The 13,789-nt window shown below is 44.1% G+C and overlaps 1 protein-coding gene across 12 annotated transcripts in view; it reads left to right on the top strand.

The window, feature by feature from the left end:
* LOC309362869 (homeobox protein Hox-D3-like) overlaps positions 1-8,329 on the top strand; it is a gene marked incomplete at its 5' end in the record, with an annotated part of 121,251 nt that extends 112,922 nt beyond the window's left edge. For 11 of the 12 annotated variants that reach the window (XM_081898845.1, XM_081898849.1, XM_081898844.1 and 8 more), the window contains 2 exons: positions 4,216-4,594; positions 6,127-8,329. In XM_081898845.1, the coding sequence (XP_081754971.1) occupies positions 4,261-4,594; positions 6,127-6,806 (1,014 nt within the window). In that variant the 3' untranslated portion in view covers positions 6,807-8,329. Of the gene's footprint in view, positions 1-3,158; positions 3,408-4,215; positions 4,595-6,126 lie in introns of those variants that run through there. The other variant, XM_081898847.1, reaches the window with a different exon arrangement.
* Positions 8,330-13,789: the final 5,460 nt, after the last annotated feature.

Below are 13,789 nucleotides of genomic sequence, written 5' to 3'. Positions count from 1 at the left end.
ATGGATGAGCCCCTGTGTAAGATGTGAAGCAGCGTATTTTTCTCTATATAAGACGCACCAGACCACAAGGCGCACCTAGTTTTTGGAGGAGGAGGAAAACAAGAAAAAAATATATTCTGAATCTCAGAAGCCAGAACAGCAAGAGGGATCGCTGCACAGTGAAAGCAGCAATCCCTCTTGCTGTTCTGGCTTATGTGATAGCTGCGCAGCCTGCATTCGCTCCATAAGATGCACAAACATTTTCCCTTACTTTTTAGGAGGGAAAAAGTGAGTCTTATAGAGCAAAAAATACGGTAGCTATCTGTCTTTAGGGCATGGGTGGAGAATTTGTTGAGATGGTGTTGGACTCCAACTCCCATCATCCCTGTCCATGCAGACAGGGGTTCATGGAAGTTGGAGTCCAGCAACCTATGGCGGGCTAGAGGTTCCCCACCTGTGCTTTCAGGTGAATCCCTCATTCACTGAAATTAGATGTAGCACTTCTTCAGTAATGAAAGAGTAAAGGAATTGATTCTAGGGTTCCTGAGGAATATAATAACAGAAGCAATGAACAGCACTCTTTCTTTCTGTGTAGGGTTATTTTAAATGGATCACCAAAGGGCTGGCAGAAGGTGTTGTGGACAATGTTGCAAGCTGTGACAAGATGCATTTCAATGGGATTCAGACCCAGGCTTACAAATCTCTGGGTAGGACTGGGGAATGTATGGTGAGCAAGGAAGGCATCTTTAAGTGGCATTAACTTCAAAGACAGGTTTCCCCAACACTCAAGTTTTGATTTTTCAAAGCAGACCATAGAGCAGTACCATAGAGAGACTTGCTCTGGAAATTTTAAAGATACATCCCTTGATTATTTCAACTTTTCAATATTAAAAAAGGACAGTAGGCTCTAGCTCATGGGTCAGCAAACTTTTTCAGCAGGGGGCCGGTCCACTGTCCCTCAGACCTTGTGGGGGGCTGGACTATATTTTGAAAAAAAAATATGAACAAATTCCTATGCCCCACAAATAACCCAGAGATGCATCATGTAAAAATACCAGGCAGGCTCCACAAATAACCCAGAGATGCATTTTAAATAAAAGTAGACATTCTACTCATGTAAAAAAATGCTTATTTCCGGACCGTCTGCGGGCTGGATTGAGAAGGCAATTGGACCGGATTCGGCCCCTGGGCCTTAGTTTGCCTACCCATGCTCTAGCTCTTATACAGAGATATAAGGGAAAGCATGTAAGCAATACTATATCAAAATCAGTAAGAAGTTAACCTTTTCCTGACCTCCAGCAATTCGGGAAATGAATGCAACGAAACAAGGGTGGCGGGCAAACATTAGGGCAATTGGCACTCATACTTATCTTGTTTTAGTTTTTTAAAAAATTGCTCAGGTTATTTAATACAGTGACAATGCACATGGCTAATTGGAAGCAAGCCCTGTTGAATTCAGTAGCCCTTGCTCTCAGGTGAGTGTGTACCAGATTGCAGCCTGAGTAACTAAAATTTAAAGATAATGGAACCGCAATGTGATGCGCATTGACTCAGAAATATGTCCCACTGTATTTAATAGCACTTGCTTCTTTGTAAGTGTGTTTATAATTGAAACCCCGCACTACTGTTTCTGAGATTTTTTTGCTGCTTACCACCCACTTCCATTGCTCTTACAGCAGTGGATACTTATCCCCTCTTGTACGATTTCTGGATACAGAATTGCTGTAGGGCTACTGTGTACTCCCCCACCCCACCCCACCCCAGCTAAGGCTTAGTATTGTATCTATCACCTCCTCTGTGCTTTGGAGAGATTATCTGCCCAAAGTGAATGGAATATATTTGTCCTTATAGTCAGCATCAGGCGGCACTGTGTTCTTATTATGGTTCTTTACCTTTAAACCACACTTGGACCAGACAGCTTTTTAAACAGAGGACCCATTTAAATAGAGTTGTCATCTGTACACATGGCTACTACAGTCGTGAGAGGAGATACTGTATTTTTTGCTCTATAAGACTCACTTTTTCCCTCCTAAAAAGTAAGGGGAAATGTGTGTGCGTCTTATGGAGTGAATGCAGGCTGCGCAGCTATCCCAGAAGCCAGAACAGCAAGAGGGATTGCTGCTTTCACTGTGCAGCGATCCCTCTTGCTGTTCTGGCTTTTGAGATTCAGAATATTTTTTTTCTTGTTTTCCTCCTCCTCCTAGGTGCGTCTTGTGGTCTGGTGCGTCTTATAGAGTGAAAAAAAAAACGGTATTTCTCCTTATACCCTGCAGAAGACTGCATCCATGTGCATATATGCACATACATGTACACTGGATTGCTGGTGGATAAAGGTTATTATTAGTATAAGGGTTTGGGAGCTCATCTCCCAATTATACTCTCCCTCACCCAAATGCTGCTTATTAAATAATTATCATTTATGCACAAGCCAACAAACACCAAGGAGTCCTCCCTCCCCTCTCCCAGTTATACTTTTTGATCTCTTCATTGGCATCATTTTAGCATGCTTGCTTTTGACCATCATTAATAAAGGTGATAGAACAAGCTTGGGAATTGAAATTAATATTCAAAATTCCTCAGAACGTCAAATGTTGTTCATGGAATCTCAACTCCGAATGTGGAATCTTCCTCTCCAAATATGAGAGCTGTGGATTTAGTGGCCTCTCTTGATTTGTTTTGACTTTGACAGTAAACTGTAATATAATCTTATAACTTCCAACTATCAAATACTACCATATATAATAATAAATACTAAGACTTATTCTCCTAGCGTCTATTCTTATTGTAGACATAACGGCATTGCCTATACACAAGAGAGAGATAATGCCATGCTCAGAGGAAACTCAAAGGTTTTCAGATGTGAGATCATATTTTTTTTGGGGGGGGATTCCTAAGGAAAAGGAGCCCCCAAACAACCCATTCAGGAATGATCATGCTCAATGGCCACAGAATGTTGGGGAGGGCTCCAGAAGACTGGAGGGGGGAAAAGAATTTTATGGAGCATTCTGAGAGAATGCATGGTGTGTTGGCCAGGACACTGAACCGGAGCATTTCACACTGCAGTAATACCCTGCAGCAGCAACAACAACAACAACAACAACAACTTACTATTTATACCCCGCCCATCTGGCTGAGTTTCCCCAGCCACTCTGGGTGGCTCCCAATCGAGTGTTAAAAACAATACAGCATTAAATGTTAAAAACGTCCCTAAACAGGGCTGCCTTTAGATGTCTTTTAAAAATAGGATAGCTGCTTATTTCCTTGACATCTGATGGGAGGGTGTTCCACAGGGCAGGTGCCACTACCGAGAAGGCCCTCTGTCTGGCTCCCTGTAACCTCACTTCTCACAATGAGGGAACTGCCAGAAGGCCCTCGGCGTTGGATCTCAGTGTCCGGGCTGAACGATGGGGGTGGATACGCTCCTTCAGGTATGCAATCTTGTTGTATGTCCCACTTGTTCAATAATTAAGTATCATTCTAACTACTATTTACATATATTATGCTGTTTCTCAAACACAATATAAAACCAGACATAACTGTGTGTCAGTTTTCAAATTCATTAATAAGGCAACCAAACAGAAACATATTAACATAAATATAAAATTATACATAAAAATATATCTTAGCCAATACAATAAATAAAACATACATAAAAAGCTGAAAGTTAGATCATGATGGAAGCCATATCACCTTGTCTAAGTTAGGGGCCTTTAGCTGTATTAAACATCACAGACCTGTCCATATTGAACAACAAATATTTGATCTTATCCATATGACTGACGGTAGCGACCGCTGGTAAAGATTTCTCTAAATATTTTTGCTTTGGTGTTTCACTTATAAAATACTGTCAAAGCACTAAAACCACTATGTATCAGCAGTCAAACGCTGACAAATATTAAAATCAACTCCGGCAAATACAGACATTAAATATCTGGTGTATACTTGACAATGTTTGTGGAGGATAATTTCCGAGATCAAAATAGTTTCAACTCTAGACATGTTGAAACTTAAAAGACTGTCTTTGTTTAAAGTTCATGATTCTTGCTCTTTGTTTTTTTGGTGGGTTCCTTTTTCTGGACAGAGGCCAGAATGGTCGGTAAATGTTCTTGCTTTGAGATGTGGGCATGTTTACTTCGGATGTTTCTCTTTAGCTTTTGAAACACATAGGTGAGGAGGATCCTTCCTCAGTGGTAATAACTGGAGCTCTATCTGGATTCCTTTCACATTCATTTCAAGGTATCTGTCTCCTTCCCTGCCCCTTCAGTCAGACAAGAACAGGAAATGCAAAAAGCTCTTCATGAAGATGACCAGGATTCCTCAGAAAGCAGTTCATACCAAGATCCCATTAGAAGGGATTCCTTTAGTCAGCAACAACTTCCAGCTCCACTGGCACACCAGGAGCCAGAAACTTCCACAAGGTCTCCAACAGGCCAAAAAGGCATTGAACAGGCGTCTCTAGGGAACACCATTGATCAGACCTCAAAATTGCAACAGCCTCCATTGGTTACCAATGGCACTAGCAAGGCACATGATAGCCATTTACCAAAACAAGTCTTCCCTTGGATGAAAGAAACAAGACACAGCAGCAAGCAGAAGAACAACCTTCCATCTTCAGGTACCTTGTTTTATCTGTCATCTCCCATGCTTGATTCCAATGTGCATCTATCCAATGGTAGCCAACATGGTGCCCTCACGAGCTTGATAGACACCCACCAGTCCCAGACAGCAATGGTCAGGGATGATGGGAGTTGTAGCCAAACAGCAGCATCTGGAATGCACATCATTGGCTACCATGGATCTAGGCTATAGCTTTCCTTGCACTTTCAAATAAGATGCAGTACTTTAGCTTATACACCATGCAGTACTTTAATTTATACCGTGTCCTTCCTCCAAGGAACTAAGCACACATTATGGAGGGTTCTCTGGTGGTCTTCCGTCCAGAGACTGCTTAAGGCCAGACACGCTTAACTTTACCGGTTGAACCACAGCATGTGTCTTCAGAGCATTTTCTGGACAATAACTTACAAAGTACTTCTATATTTTTTTATTTGCTTATGTTTATATCCCATCTTATATTGGGATAAGAGGAGCAACTAGGCTCCCACTTGAGGAATTCAGTAAGAATTATATATAATTTTTTCTTTTAGAAGTTGCTCTAGTATATTCTTTATAGGTCCTTTACCAACCCCAACCTATGAGAATAGCCATATGTCTTATTAAACATTAGATTTTCATTTAGATTAATCCATTAGCGTAGGAAGGATATAGACTGGACGTAGAGACAAAGAGATAGACAAACATAATAGCATAGCATAGAATAAAACGGATCAGAACATTTCCATTCTTTGCAAATGGAAACACAAGACCCTCCAAACTGACTTTCAAAGAATGCAGAATGTTACTGAGCTGAACCAAATATTCTCCAGTTTCCAATTTTAAGTGGAAACTAGCAATTATGGGGGAACATAAATACTCACGTTTTCCAATTAAGTTACCATTATTTCTCTTGAGGGGTTTTTTTGGGGGGTGAGGTGGGGGTGGCACCTTTACCCCTCTGACTTTTCTTCCATCTTGTATGAATTACATCAGTGATCCAACTCAGGCACAGATTAGACAATTAGCAGGATGATGCAACATTCAATACTATCCAGTCAATCAGATTGGGTTGTGTGATGTCACTCACTGAGGGTAAAATAAGCAAACATTTCTTGCCAGGTGCCTTGTGGAAGTGAGGGTGGGACCACCCAAAAAGGGCAACACAACTGAACACATTTGCCAAAATCTGCGAGTTGTTTTGGTTCAGCTCTAACATCTCTCTGAGTTTGAGCCGCACATAACATGCATGCTTGTACATTGGGGTAGAGAATCTGTGGCCTTCCAGATGTCATCAGACTCCAACTCCCATCAGCCTCAGCCAGCAAGGAGAATGGTAGAGATGTTGGGACTTGTAGTCCAGCAGCATCAGGAGGACCACAAGTTCCCCACCTCTGATGTACACTATACATTATTATTATTATTATTATTATTATTATTATTATTATTATTATTATATCTCCCAGGTACAAGATTTTGTGAGGCAATACATCTATTCCTTGCAAAGTCATTAAGAATCAAGCTGAACTGACTTTTTTCATTTTCTTCATTTAGACCCCAGCTCCTCTCCACCAAGTCTCTCCTCATCCAAGAGAGTCCGCACAGCCTACACCCAAACGCAGCTGGTGGAACTGGAGAAGGAGTTCCATTTTAATAGATACCTCTGCCGGCCACGCAGGCTGGAAATGGCCCGGCTTCTGAGGCTCTCTGAGAGGCAAATCAAGATCTGGTTCCAGAACAGAAGGATGAAGTATAAGAAAGACAGCAGGGTCAAGGGGACCATTGGGAAGTCCCCGAGCAAAAGTCCTCAAGTGAGTGACTATTTCAGTCAAGTGGAGGCTGAGTATGATTTGGCCACACCAAGTTCATGTAGCAAGGCCCAGGGAGGGGTATATAGTTATACAGACCCTCTCTTTAACAGCCCCTTAACGTCCATCTCCTTGGAGTATGGCCCCCTTTCTCTGCAAGGAGACAGTCATCAATATGGACCTCCAGTTCTGCAAGGGAGTCCAAGTGAAGTGGAAGAAAATTACCTGGGAAATATGCCCGAGGCTGACTCACTCTTCAGCTTCCCTGACTGTTCCTCTGCAAACCTGGACTACAGCTGTGTTGCCGAAATCCCCAGTCATCACCAGCTTGGGCTGTCCAACTCACATCCCATTTACACAGATTTAACAACACATCCTGTGCCTCAGGGAGATTCTCAGGGACCTGTAAATCTTATGCATCTGTGAGGGCTCTCTCTGCCATGGAAACCAAGCAGGGGAAAATTGCTACAGTCCTATTATCTCATTAAAAAAGAAAAAAACCCTCTAAGTGCAACCAACAGCATTTCTCTCCCCCAACCCCCTCCAACCGCCCACCACTCCTATCTGCCCACCCATTACCTCCCACTTATTTAACTGTACTGGACATTCATTGGTGGGGGAGGGGCTGCAGCTGGATGCTGCAAAGTTGATAATTCACTCAAAGCAAGGCTGTCTTCAAACCAAACCTAAGGCAGTCTATGCACAGGATTTTAAAATATCCGTTTTGTAAAGAGGGTTTTGTGAATGATATTGCAAAGGAAGGCATTGTGGGTCTCAGTTGTTCAGCAGCTATTGGCCTCATGATCCTCTTGGAAAAGGGGAGAAATCAAGCTGATCATAGTTGCTCTGGTTTTCAGGCATTCATTTCACAAAGTGAAAGACTTTAACTAATCTTGCCACCCCATACAAGTCAACTCAGAAGCAAATCTTGTTGAGTTCAATTGGGTTTACTCCTAGAAGAGTAGGTGTAGAATTGCAGCCTTAGTGTGGATATTCCCAAGTCCAGTTCTTTGCCTATTCCATTCCAAAGGTTTAGCACTTCACAGGGTGAAGAGCAGACACCTTGCCCTAATAGCAGGGATCTTTTAAGGTCCAATATTTTCTACAGGCAAACACAGATGAGCATTTACCAACCATAATAGTCCTGGTGGCTAGTGCCCATTGGCACTGGTGGGTCCTCACTATGGCCCCATGTGAACCAAGAGTAGACTCTGAACTCCTGTGAAGGGGTCCAGCCCAGGAGAAGATTGGCAGTGGTAGTCAAGCTGTTTCTCCAAGAAAGCTTGCCCATCAGTACTGATCTTCTGACTGAGAAATCCCATTGAGCCACTGATGAACCCCAGGTACCATAGATCATAGTTTGAAAAGCCATTGCCGTATGTTGCTATTGTCTAAGCCTCATCAAAATATTTTCTGACAGAACTGTGGTGCTGATGCAGCAAGAATAGGCAAGATGCATATTCCTCCTTCCTCTTTCATCCCTTGCCAAGATGTTACCACCCCTAGGTAAGAACCTAGAGCTATCAGGGAAGTCCACTCCAAGAAACCCTGTTGCAGAGAGCCCATATCTCCAGAATGCACTAAATCTTTGACAATAAGCATCTCCCAATGCATGCCTAACATAAAAGATAACACTTCAAATTCCACAGCTACATCTTAAAAAACAACAAAAATCTCCTGTGATCCAGCTCCAGTATTGAAATCACCTGCTTGTTGTAGTTCCTGGGCAAGTGAATGGCTGCCTCTGAGGGCTATTGTCTTGCCATCAGGCGCGGCTAGTGAATGCGTCTTGGGAGAACCAGCTCGCAACCTCGCTGCTGCAGCAGTGAGCAATGTTTTCACTGCGCGCTACACGTCACCGATGGTTTATTTTTAATGATTGCTTGGCTCTTGGCATCTATTTTAATGTACTGTTTTGATACTGGAAATAAAGAGGCTTTTTAAAAACAGCACCGGGAGATTTTCTTGGCGTAGGCAGACTAGCTTTTCTCCATGAACACTGCCCTGTTGTTCTTAGAATCACTTTGCCATCTTGTAGTTTACTAGGGGCTGGGCCTCACCCTTCCCTCACCCCCATTAATCATCAAGACAGCACGTACTTCAGAAGGCCTCTAGCTCTTTCATCTCCCAGTTAGTATGCAGCTTTGGAGCTTAGCCTGCTTGAGCATTTCTCTCCCCCACCTCCCAAACTGGCCCCTGCCTTCCATTAAACCTCTTCCATTTCCTTGGACTACAAGTTAGCGAGACCTTCTATCCTCCTTTAAGCAGCTTCTGCTATGGCAAGTATCAGTCAAGAGAGTTTAGTGGTGCAAGGTCCAGTTTGCAAAAGAATCCAGCTTGCATGGTGCTGTGTTCATTGTTTCAGGGTAATGGGAGGTGCTTCTTCTGGTGCCAAAATAAAGAACCAGTTTCTTCTGATAACCCAGATTGAGGCTTTGGTCATTTGAAACAGTTGCCCTTGTACTACCTGCTGACTACCAATTGCACTTGGTTCACTAGTGTGAACATCTAGAAAACTCTAATGTGTGTGTTAAAAACACAGTTGTTGAGGTCCCAGCATCAGTTGCCCCTGTTAGAATGAAAGTGCTAAATCTGAAATGAATTTTTTTGGTCAGATTTGAAATACAGACGCAAAAAATAAACATAAAAATTCAAGTGTGATGCTGTGAATTTCAAACATTGTCTGATTTCACTTTAAAATTCAGTCAATATTTAGCACTTACTAGCCTATTTGGTTTCAGTCTGAAAATTCCACTATACCACATGTTAAAACCTCTCCAATTTAAACTATTTTTAAAAAAGGTTTAATTTTGGCGGGATCAGACCCAATTCACCTGCGGATGAATTTTCGCGAAATGTTGTTAAGGACCAATCTGTCAATATTTTTACACCTTTAAGAAGTATTATTAAATGCATAAATCCTGCAGAATACATAGTCAGGGAACTACAATAATATAAATGCAATTTCCACCTCCAAGTCAATTTGTCTCTAGGAGAATTTGAGAACACCATCATCACCCTGGCATGTTCTCAGTTCTATTTGCTATCAAGTGTGGAATAACAGATCTTGGAATGCAAGAGTCTACAGGAATCTTTTAAGAGTATTTTGCATGGCAAAGTATCCCAAAGGTGTAATGCATAATTCTCAAATAATCTGGTGCAATAACTAAAAATATTTGTGTGGTCATTGAGAGGGGTCGTAGCTCAGAGGAAGTTCTCATGCTTTCATCTGTAGCATCTCCAGTTAAAAGAATATAGGGTAGCAAAGTTGGGAGAGATGCCCAGTGTCACAATGGATCAGTGCGTCTGGCCCATTGTTAACCAGAAGGTTGGTGGTTTGAGTCCACCCAGGGATGGCTGTGATTCCTGCATTGCTGGGGGTTGGACTAGATGACACTTCCAACTCTGTGATTCTGTGATATTCGCCCACCGGAGACTGTGAAGAGCTACTGAAATAGAGAAGGGATGAGTATGTGGTTGGACTACAACTCCCATTGTGCCTGATGCTGTATGGGGGTTGATGGGAACAGCAGTCTGCATAGGCACCAGGTTTTCCATCCCTGGAGTAGAAGTGGGCTAGATGGACTCCATGTTTAATTCAACACAAGGTAGCTTCCCGTGTGCATCTGGAAATCTCATCTTTCTGTTTTTCATGCACCTGTAATGCATCACAACCCACATGCTGTGCTCTAGCGGATGTTGATTGTTGGCATGGGGCAAGGTGAGCATTGGGGCATAGTAGAGCACAGGTTTCACCAGAAGGTTATGGTTAGGGTTAAGCAGATGGAAACAGCACACAGGTTTCTCCTGAGCTGCTTCCAACGTGGCCCACATGTCTCAGTGGCTACTGCAACTAAGTACTGCAGAGGACTGGGTGAGGGTGGAGGTGGTGGGGGATGCCTTGGGTGGTATTCAGCTACATTTTTGCACAAGCACAATGCTTTCCTCCCCTGCATGAGTCCCACACCACCTCCCAAATATTCTCTAGAGGGTTGGGGGAACGTCCATAACGTATGGGGGAAGGTGAGGGGGAGGTTGTTCCATTGAGCAAGGGGAAAAAATACAGGCAACCCCCCCCCCATTTATCTAGGGGTTATGTTCTGAGACATCAGTGAAATCATGTATATTTGAAACATTATTGAAAAAGCCTTCAAATGCCCTGTTTGCCCAAAATGCCCCAAAGCCATCCCTGCCCTGCCTCTGCCCTGCCCAGGTCTGCCCCATTTTGTGATGTTTTTGTGACTTTTGGGGTCACTTCCGGGTTTGGTGCAATGCATGTATGCGCGGTCGCACATATATTGAATGCGCATAAATGGGGGGTTTCCTGTATGCCAATGGAACAATTTGCTGAGTGCTACATTGAATACAACCTTTTATCTCCAGATAACAACCTTCTCCAACCTTGGGTTTGGACTATAACCCTCATAATCCTTGATCATTCATTACACTGACTGTGAGTGATGGGAATTGTAGTCTAAGTGCTCAACAGCCCCTGGGCACCCTTCCTCCACTTTTCCACACAGCCCCTTACAGATCTAGTAGGGACTCTATCAAATTGGGGTCCCTTGGCTCTTGATACGGACTCAGTCCCATCTCATGATGGGACTACATAAGCCAAGCCTGAAATTTGTTGACGGTCGCAATTAGCCTCAAAAGTTTCTTGTGTGAAACCAGTTTAGAAACAGTGACACAACTGCCCTGCCTTTGATTCTCAGTGGACATTTCTTCACTGAAATGGAACTGCATCAAATTTAAAGGCAAACATGGGGAACCTCAGGCATGGGGACAAATCTGTTCCTCCAGGCCTCCCTTCCCAGACTTTGGGACTCTGCTCCTAGTGGTACCACTCAATGGTCCTGCTTCACATTCTCCTCAAGTGCCTTTTGTCCTTAAACCAGTGGTTTTCAACTAGTGTGCTGTGGCACCCTGGGGTGCCTTGAATGATGGGTGCCGTGGGCAACACTAGCCTCTGTCTCTCTTTCCTTCCCTCCCTCCTCTGATGCTATCTCACATCTCTACCTCCGAAAGGCTTCCACAGCTGTTTATTGCAGCAGCCCTGGCTATGAGCTCTGCAGGAGAATGGTACCTCTGGGGCTGGCCAGGGGGTGCTTCCCAGGCCCCTGTGGGGCAGTATGAGGAGGCACCTCTCTTTGGGGCCTGGGGAGAGCCAGCTGAGAGACCAGGGTCAGCAACTGGAGAGGGGAGAGGAGACTGAAGGAACCCTCCACAAGGGAAGGTGTTTGAAAAAGGGTGTGAGGCTGCTAGCTATGCAGGCAAGGGGTGACATAACTGGGCTGCTGAGCCCCTCAGGGGAGCCGCAGAAAGAGTGTAGTTGGTCAAGGGATCTGTGGACTTAAAAAGGTTGAAAACCTCTGCCTTAAACGGCGAGAATGCCTCTTGTTTGTCAGGATGGAGGGATGTGGGCAAGTAGAAAGCTGAGCTCTGACTATTGCATGACTGGAATATCGTATACTCTACAAAGGTATACGTCAATTGCCTCTGGCCCTGTTCCCTAGTGGCACACTGCCACTGAAAGGCTGTCCATTAAGGAATATGGCATACCCTCCAACATTTCTCTGACGGAGATAAAAGGTAAAGGGACCCCTGACCATTAGGTCCAGTCGGGGCCAACTCTGGGGTTGCAGCGCTCATCTTGCTTTATTGGCCGAGGGAGCCGGCGTACAGCTTCCGGGTCATGTGGCCAGCATGACTAAGCCGCTTCTGGCGAACCAGAGCAGCGCACGGAAATGCCGTTTACCTTCCCGCCAGAGCAGTACCTATTTATCTACTTGCACTTTGACATGCTTTTGAACTGCTAGGCTGGCAGAAGCTGGGACCGAGCAATGGGAGCTCACCCCGTCGCGGGGATTCGAACCGCCGACCTTCTGATTGGCAAGTCCTAGGCTCTGTGGTTTAACCCACAGCGCCACCCACGCCCCTCTGACAAAGATAGGGGTGTGGGATGTGGGATGTGGGACATTCCGGATCAAATCAGAAACTGGGATGGCTTCTGTAAATCTGGGACTGTCCCTGGAAAACAGGGACACTTGGAGGTCAGATATGTTCCTGAGGCTGAAGGAATATGACTCCATCCCCCCACATCCGTCTCAAGTCTACCCAAACAGCTCTTAAAATTTTAGTAAAATAATAATAATTCTGGCCTGTACCACTTTTATCTGTAAGTGGGGAATTGCATGACTGAATGGTACACACCACACATTCAAAGCACATTTTCCCCCTCCCAAAGAATCATGGGAACTGTAGTTTGTAAAGGATGCTGGAACTTGCTGCTCTGGGAGGGCTAAACTACAGATTCCAGGATTCCTTTGGGGGGGGGGTGAGATGCTTTAAATATATGGTGGTGTGAATGCTTCAGTCTGAAAGCAGAACTTAATCAGGCCCCTGCCCTGTGGATGTGTTGTTTTATTTAGAGAGAGAGAGTGTGTGTGTTGTGTGTTGTGTGTTGTGTGTTGTGTGTTGTGTGTAACCTGGACTTGACTGCTAACTTCTGCTCTGAACCCGAAAGGAGGAGAGAAGGTAGAGTTAATTTTCTCGTCTACCAGCTTCCCCTTCTTATTGGGAAAAGAGAGAGAGAGATCTTTGCTGAGGCTGCTGTGATAACAACTCTCTTCCTGTAAGGAGACCTCTGAAGAAAATGCCGAGGTTGCAAACATTAAGTATCCGTGAAACAACAACGGAGGCAGCTTTGCTGCACAAAATGAAAATGCGGCGGTGCAGATAAATGTAAAACACATTGCAGCGGCTCTGGTTCTTTCCCGTGGCATCAGGCAATTACGATAACACAACTTTCCACTGTATTTTATTGTATCTCCCCCTCAAAAGATGAATAGCCTACCGGCACAATCTACATATTGTAATTAACTGATAAATATTTAATAAGGCCAAGAACTTTATCCTTTCTTGGCTTTCCAGCAAGAAACTGGAAAGTGGGTAAACGTAAAAAATAAAATAAAAAATAAACATTCCTTGCCCACCCCCCTCCCCTTAGCGGTTTGAAAGCTAGAACCTATCAGTGCATTTATAAAATAAGTAAGGAAGAATATATCAGGGAGCAGAATGCAAAGGAAATATAAAAGGAGAAATTAGAAGAGGGGGGAGAGGTAAATTTGCTGACATAAGCACACATCTCCAGATTGTAATCTGAAATAAAATAGCAGGAGTTTGGACAGACAGAGGATGAATCTGAAGTTAAATTGATATTTAAAGGTAAAGGTAAAGGTAAAGGTACCCCTGCCCGTACGGGCCAGTCTTGACAGACTCTGGGGTTGTGCGCCCATCTCACTTAAGAGGCCAGGGGCCAGCGCTGTCCGGAGACACTTCCGGGACACGTGGCCAGTGTGACAAAGCTGCATCTGGCGAGCCAGAGCCGCACACGGAAACGCCGTTTA

Source organism: Podarcis melisellensis, assembly GCF_964234715.1.
Source record: "Podarcis melisellensis genome assembly, chromosome: 2".
In the NCBI taxonomy this organism is placed as follows: Eukaryota; Metazoa; Chordata; class Lepidosauria; order Squamata; family Lacertidae; genus Podarcis; species Podarcis melisellensis.
Note: the sequence above shows the minus strand (reverse complement) of the source record. Positions and strands in the feature narration are given on the sequence as shown.